The sequence below is a fragment of the Hibiscus syriacus genome, unplaced genomic scaffold, assembly GCF_006381635.1.
Source record: "Hibiscus syriacus cultivar Baekdansim isolate YM2019G1 unplaced genomic scaffold, ASM638163v2 tig00113722_pilon, whole genome shotgun sequence".
Lineage (NCBI taxonomy): Eukaryota > Viridiplantae > Streptophyta > Magnoliopsida > Malvales > Malvaceae > Hibiscus > Hibiscus syriacus.
This window is the reverse complement of record NW_024063469.1, coordinates 946,947-955,270: the sequence shown is the minus strand read 5'-3', so window position 1 is coordinate 955,270 and position 8,324 is coordinate 946,947. Positions and strand designations below refer to the sequence as shown.

Genomic DNA, 8,324 nt, shown 5'->3' with positions numbered 1-8,324 from the left:
ACATTAACACGATAGCACTTATTTAATTTTAGGGTAAACTACCTACATATTCAAAAAACTATAGCGTAGTTCTATGTTGACTATTGAACTATAAATTATATTAATTAGGTCATTAAATTGTTAAAATCATTTCAATCAAGTCACTAATTATTAACTTTTAAGAGAAATATTGACTTGAAATTTAAGTATATTTGTATAATTATACAACTCTGTTAACAGTAAACAATCAATGACTTGATTGAAATTATTTTAATAATTTAGTAACTTACATGACAAAATTTATAGTTTTGTGGTCAAAATAATCACTCTTATAATTTAGTGACTATACAATTAATTTAAGCTTAATATTATTTATGGTAAATTACATGTTTAGTACCAAAACTATCACTTTTGTTCTATTTTGATCAACAAACTATTTTTTATTACAAAAACATACCTAACGTTTAGTTTAGGTTTCATTTTGATTAATCATTGTTAAACAATTAACAATGATACTGATAAAGGTGGCAACTGGGTCATTTAGATCGGGTTTGGGTCTTATCATTTTGGGTCTAGATTATATTCGATTTAATTTTATTCGGATCGAATCGAGTTTGGTTCAGATTTAGTTTGAGTGTACGATAAATCGAGTTAGGTCGGGTTAATTTTCAGGTGGGTCAAATTTTTGGTCAGGTGACTATCGGATCGGTTGTTTTTGGTCGGATTAGTATCAGATCGGTTAATTTTTGGGTCCGGTTAATACCAGATTGGTTAGATTTCGGGTCCGGTCAATATCGGATCGGTTTATTTTGGAATTGAGCAAATATTGGATCAATTATTTTTTATTTGGATCAACATTTGAATTATTTCAATTCGAATTGAATTGGTTATGAATCTAATCAAGTATATATAGAATTATTGATATATTCTTGTAAACATGTCTTCTTGTTTGTTAATCTTATCATCTAGGCTTAAGTCTTTTATAAGTCTAATCAAGTATATATAGATTTTTCGTTCAGATTGCATTCATTTTGGATTAATTTCGGTTTGGGTTACTTTCGGATCGAGTTAAATTCAGTTCAGATTATTTTCAGTTCTGTTTATTTTTTGTTCGAGTTGCTTTCGGTTCATGTTGTTTTCGATTCGAGTCAAATTGGATATGGATCCATATTGGGTCAGCTAAATTTTGGACCGGGTATGTTTCGGGTTAGGTATGGTTCAGGTTTCGGATCAAAATTGATCATTATGTTCATGTTAATATCGGGTATTGAGTCGGATCAAAATTGATCATTGAAAATTTTTAAAATGTCACATCAGTAGTTCAGTTAATTGTTTAACAATATGTGACCAAAATGAAATCAAAACTAAATGTTATGTATGATTTTGAAATAAAAAATAATTGGGTGACCATAATGGAACAAAGTGATTATTCAGGTACAAAATGTGTAGTTTATTCTATTATTTATTATATTTACGAATTTATTGATGTTTTAATTGATAAGAAAAAAACCTTTTAATATTAGGGTAAACTACATGTTTAGTACCTAAACTATTACTTTTGTTCCATTTTGATACCCAACTTTATTATTTTTCAAATTCATACTTAACATTTAGTTTAGGTTTCAATTTGGTACTCCGCTGTTAAAAAAATAACATAATTGTTGATATGGTATTTTTATTTTTATTTTCAATGATGGCATGACATTATCTTATATTGGCACGTCAACATTACCGTTAAGTTTTTAATGTTGGGTACCAAAATGAAACCTAAACAAAATGTTGGTATGATTTTGAAAATAAAATAAAATTTAGGTATCAAAACTGAATAAAAGTAATAACTTAGGTACCAAATATGTAATTTACCCTTATTATTATAATAATGTCAAAAGGTTAAAGAAGTGGTTTTAAAAATGGAAAGCTGTTCAAAGAAAGAGGGCAAGGTAATGGGATAGCACTGCAAATTTGTTGTTGACTATAGACTTTTCAGCTTTGTTGATGCCAATAAAATATATATTAGATCAATTCCCAGATAAATTATGGTTAAAGAAAAAGAAAAGCCACCACAAGACAATAGACAACAAGATAAGAAATAAATACAAATATATTTGAGGATCGATATATTAATATTAACCGTATAAATTTTTTGTACGAAATGAACATAAATAAAATTCTATGCTAAATATAATTAATAAAATATATAATTATTTAAAAAAAATCATATTTCAGGATTAATATTTACCTATCCTAAATCTTTAATTAATTGGCTGTTAATGCTTATAATTAAAAATTAAAATATATAATATATAATATTTTTTAATTTACATGTAAAACTTCTATATATTAGCTGTGATATAAAATACATCAAAATTATTTTTAATGTGGGTTTGAATATTATTGTATAATTACTAATCATAATTGTAATAAATAAAATTACAATAATTATTATTGGAAAATCAAGGTGAGCAAAAGGGAGGGGCAAATGTAGCCATTGGATATGATGTGTTTGTTTTTCATAAAAATGATTTTGACACAAAACCAACTGATAATGAACTCAAAGCATTAAATCCAACGGCTGAAATTTAACAGCTTTTTTCTTAAAAAAAATAATTGAATATTATATCCCTAAAAATGTGATTGAAAATGAATAAAAACATGTGCTAGGAATGTTATATATAATAAATAAAATGTTATTCAGAAAATAAAAGGAATAATTAAATAATATTTAATCAATATAGCTGGTTTCAATTATTCAAAGCAATGCTATTATTCTTAGGATAAATTATATGTGCAGACACTAAATTATAGAGTAATTTCATTTTGATAATTGAATTACTTTTTTTTGTCATTTAGGTTATTTAACTACTAAAATTATACTAATTAAGTCATTGAATATTAGATGTTAATGGAAATACTGATCGGACAATTAAACAAATATATGTAATTATATATTTAGTCCTCGTTATTTATGCATTCTTTCAATTTGATCTTAATTTTAGTTTAATGCAATAATTCTAGTTAGATGTAGGGGTGTTCATTCGGTTAAAATGGTAGCCGATCGAACCGAATTAACTGAATTTTTTTTCTTTAACCGTTAACTGAACCGAACTTTTTTTTTTTGAAAATATTAACCGAACCGAATAAATTTCGGTTAATTTTTGAATTAACCGAAATTTTTTAAAATTTTCTAATTTATATAAAAATTGAATATTTTTAATTCAAAAATATAATTTACAATTAATTTAAATAATATATAATTATAAAATAAAAATTTTATATGGATTTTTTAATTAATTAATATTGATTTAGGTTTAAAAGTTATTGGATCTTAAATTATTAATTGAGTTTTAAATGGTTTGGGCTGATCCCATATGTTATATATAATATATTTAATATTTAAAATTTAATTTCGGTTAATTAACCAATTTCGAACCGAATTAATCGTTGACCGAATTCTAAAAAATTTATTAATCGTTCTCCGATCGAACTAATTCATTGACCAACCGAATTAACCGAACTAATTCAGTTCGATCGATTAATTCGGTTAAAACCGAAAAATAAACACCCCTAGTTAGATGGTGATAAGCTGATCCTAATTTTAAGAGTACCGGTAGTTGGACCAAGTCTATCACTTGGTTGAAGGTTGAAGACATATTTTCTTAAAAATGATCTTATTGGTAATAAATAAAATAAGAATAAGGGAAAATGATACGAGTTCGAGTTCGAGTGTATCAAAATAAAAGAATGCTTAACCATCGATGTTTCTTATTTGCTAATAAAAATGGTGGATGCTTTCTCTTCTTATTTTCTAATACTTTATTTTCAAAGTTGAATTTAACGTTGTCTCTCTTGTCGGTATTTATTTGATTATTTTATTGATTTATCTTTGTTTGAACTCAGAGTCTGATTCTATCGTATTGATAGGTGCTTATAATATTCTCAAATAATTCACAATAGAGTTGTGATAAAACATGTCGTCCTCATTATATTCATTTGTATGTTGGTGTTGATAATGCTTATCATTTCTATAGTTAGTGGTTAGTTTGCGATCTTCAGATTAGTGTGATTAATCGATCTTTTTAAATTTGTAATTTTTTTGTATTTATTTATTTAATAAAACTAATCAGTATTATTAGTTAAAAAATTATAATTCAAAAGAATTAGATTGGATTGGTTAATTATGATTTATTTGAATAATGTACCTCTCTTTCCTCCAAGTTATATTCATATTAAACACCATTCAATAAGTTGATTTCAAAATTATATTGAAAATTCATTACTTATTTCTAATAATTCAATTATATTTTGAAATAAAATTGATCAAGATTCCAGTCTCAATTAAGACCAATATTTGCAGTACATCAATGGCAGTTGGTGGGGTATTTAATGAGTTGTTCTGACCTAAATTATTAGTGAGGATCCTAGTTTTCTGCATCATAAATGTACAAAATGTTCTAGATTTTTGGGTAATGGAACATGGGGATTGCCTACAATTTTTTCGTAACCAGTAACAAGTTTAAAACTATGTTTTGAAGCAAAGTCTACTAAATAAGGTTAGAGTTTGAATTCTAAGGTATAAATGAAATAATTTGAATTGAGCTAATCGTGCTTATAATAAATTTTTATAATATTCGATCTGAATTAATCGATCAAATATGTTAAATATCAGTGATTATATCGGAAAACAAGCGAGTCGTGACCATTCGAGTTCATTAAAAATTGAATTGTAAATTATTATTGAATTGATTTAGTTTTTGGTTACCAAAAACAATGATGGGGTAAATGGACAAAAATCTTTGAATTTTGTAGAAAAGGACTCTTAGGGTATTGTACGGTCAATGTTTACTTGGCTCTTAATGAAAGGATTGTATCTTACCAATTCACAAACATAAGGTTAAATAGGGGGTTTTGTGATGTCATATCTTTATTAAATAACAATGTCTGTGGACTATGCTTGAGCTTGAATGTCATTTCCTTTGGTGACGGTCCATCCAACCAAACTCTTTATTTTTTTTACTTGAGGAATCTTTGAAATTTGTACTGAAAATAGGAAATTATTTCGCCTTGGGTTTAATTGAAAAGGAAAACAATAATAGTAAACCAATTTTCATGTAAGCAAGGGGCAGTGGGCATCTACTGTCAAAGCAAATGATGTAATTATATTAATAAATACAAGTCCCTGAAGCAAATGAACAAGTTCAAAATTGGCAAAAGACAAGATTAAGCCAACCAAACCACCCCAACTAGCCCTTAATGGGTGTGATTAAAAAAGTCAAGAGTCGCTTTGTTTATGTAAGAAGGAATCCCAACAAAACATAGAGCATGGGGACCAAAGATGTCCTAGTTTAGACATAAAGGATATCCATAGATTTATGCTTTAAGATTATGATTTAGTTTAGACATGGTTTTGGGGTTTACTTGCCCAATTGGGATTCAACTTTTCTTGTAAACAATGAAAAGGAAAGGTTGTCCATAGTGCTAGAACTGAAAACAAAAGCCAAAACACCAAAGCAAAATTTGGAGACGGTAATGCCTACCCCAGTAGGTTTTGTAGATTCCCCTTTGAAAATGGCCTTTAATAATCAACATTGGAGAACCCATTTTTCTTTTATATTTTATGTGATAGATTTTATCAGAATATCTCTAAAAGACTCAGATTCGAGCAATTACATCTGCAAAATGTATGTACGTTGTTAATAACTAAAAATATTCTGATCTTTAATACAATACAAGGAAATAATGACTGTTGTATGACAAAACTCAGCCTTTAGACAGTTCGACTTTTCTCAGTAAGAGCCTTAATTTATTCAAACACATCCCTCAACTCGAACATACAAGCCAACCCAAAGAGGAGAAACATAAAATACAAGCGTTCGTGAAATCGATGTTGATTAACTATCTCATTTGAGCATGTTGACTGCTGCTAGAAGTAGTAGCATCCTGGTTACTTTGGTTCGCATCCTGTTGACGTAAGTTAGCCATTTTTTCGGCCTCCATTTTCTCAAGCAAGGCCTCTCTCTGCATTGTTGCCATCATCTGTTTCATTGTCTTCTCTTCCCCATCAAGCTGGATTTTCATTATCGTCTCAGCTTCCTTGTCTATTGGTTTGAAGTACTCTTCTATGGCAGCTTCCTGAATGTAAGCAACAATTTTTGTTATGAAGGACAAAAGAAATCACTATGAAATAGGAACAGAAAAGAATGGTGGAAAGATTCCCATCATGACAAGTGCCTTGAAAACGAAAAACGATACAATGCAATTCGCTTATTAGACAAAGTGACCATTAAACTTTGTTATGGGAGGTTCCAATAGTTCGGGTTAATCAAAGTACACATGGTAAACCAATAACTTGATTGTTTTGTGAATTCCAACTTTGAATCAAAATCAACCAACATGGATAAACTCCTCAAAAACAGGGCTAGACTTATCAATGGATGTTTTTCCTTGCACATAAGAGGACACTCTTTGGTTCATTTTCCTCACGAATGAATCGCGGTTACAAATGGCAGTGCCAAAAATTAAAAAATCAACCATATTAAAATTTTAGGAAGCAAAAGCTATAATTTCCATGTGCAAGTAAAACTTACTGTTTCTTCAAGCCTTTTATTTAGTGCTTGCATATCCTCAACCATTCGGCGAACCTCTTGTAATACAGTCTGCTCAGGAATCTTTCTTAAGGCTGCTTTCCTTGCTTGCGCCTGAACAATCGAAGAGAGAGAAGAAAAATCAACATTAGGATTTTGGGGGCAAGAAGTTCAACAGATGCTAAGATAATATAAACATATACAAGTTAATATGCATATTCGAACATAACTTTTTCAACTACAGACTGAATGCAGTCACCTCATTGCATAAATAAAGCTTATCACATTGATAAAATCCTAAACTTCTGAGATTTTTTTAAAAATATTTTACAAAATCAATCATACCATGAAATATGTTTAGGTCCACAAATCTATATAAATTAAGAAAGTGAGGAAGACCTGTTGCAGGCGTTTCTCGAGCTCCAATCTGTAGTTTCGAATTCTACGTTCTTCATATCCAGAGAGAACCCTAACGTAGAACATAGCTTTTCTCCCAAATTCCCTTAATTTGTCCATCTTCTATTACACCTGTAGCATCCACTGTTTCCTAAACTTAAAACATGATTTTTAAAAGAAATTCGATCGCATAATCGATTATCTAATTCCAGCAAAGTTGATTCTAACCAACGCCTAACCTTCGCTAAAAAGAAAAGAAAAAAGAAAAATGCCGTGCCTAAAAGAATTATGGAAAGATAAAAGCCAACAGAAAAAGGAAACGGCGGAGGGAACTAACCTGAGCGGCGAAAATTTAAAACAGCTTGGCCGAAGACAGGCGGCGGCACAGGATTAGGATGAAAGAGCGATTGATCCGATGGCGAAAACTGGTTTGTCCCGATCCCTATCCCGATCGAGGTGTTGCGGACCAATGATGAGGTTCTTTCACTATCATTTCATTTCAAGTCATTTTTGGGGTTAAAAAACGGGCTGCATTTGGGCTTAAGCAAATCACTCACACTTACATTACACAATCTGACAATAGGTATTTTACAAACGGGTAAATATAATATTTTTACCTAATTATCACATTTATGTGAAGGGTAAATTACATACTTACTCACTGAATTTTACTCTATCTCCTATTTTACTTACTGTACTTTTAATTTTTTTTTTCAATTTACTCGATGAACTTTAGACATTGAATTTTTATCACTCATTGATGACATGGGTTGTTTTATTATTTTTCATATGACATGTCATATTTTATTAATATTTTAATATTATTTAAGATTATAATAAAAAAATATTAAAATATACACCTAAAAACTAAAATTTAAAATTTTTCACCCTATTTCTCACCCTTTCAACAATAGCACTGGGTTGAGCCATTGGTGGCTACGATTGCGGTGGTTGCCACAGTGGTCTCCATTGGCCATTGTGCTCTAAACTTTCCAACCTGAACGTTTTTTTAACTCCTAAACATAAATCCACCCTTATTTCATTGAAAAATTCCCCGATATTAATGAATCTGTACTAAAATCATTCGGATGTTTACTCTCTGAATCTCCATCGATAGTCGTTGGATGGAGCTTAAATGGAGATATGTTGGACCCTCCGTCATAACATCATTTCTCACCGTTCGGATATGTCGTTTGATCGTCGGAGCCGCCTCTTTTGAAAACTCAAAGATTAAGTTTTCTATTTTCCCTTTTTTGATTTTTTTACTAAATAGTGAAATGGTTAATTCCTTACTTTTTTTTATAAAAAAATTGGTATTGAATCGTTGATTCAGTCCATGTAATATCTCATTCCCCTTCGTTTGTTGCT

The 8,324-nt window shown here is 29.6% G+C and overlaps 1 protein-coding gene across 1 annotated transcript; it reads right to left on the bottom strand.

The window, feature by feature from the left end:
* Nucleotides 1-5,722: 5,722 nt before the first annotated feature.
* On the bottom strand, nt 5,723-7,452 carry LOC120187190. The gene is made up of 4 exons (XM_039190975.1): nt 7,294-7,452; nt 6,960-7,107; nt 6,564-6,674; nt 5,723-6,108 (listed from the first exon to the last, which is right to left on the bottom strand). Exons 2-4 carry the CDS (start codon nt 7,074-7,076, stop codon nt 5,872-5,874), a joined length of 465 nt encoding a protein of 154 aa, XP_039046906.1. The 5' UTR covers nt 7,077-7,107; nt 7,294-7,452; the 3' UTR covers nt 5,723-5,871.
* Nucleotides 7,453-8,324: the final 872 nt, after the last annotated feature.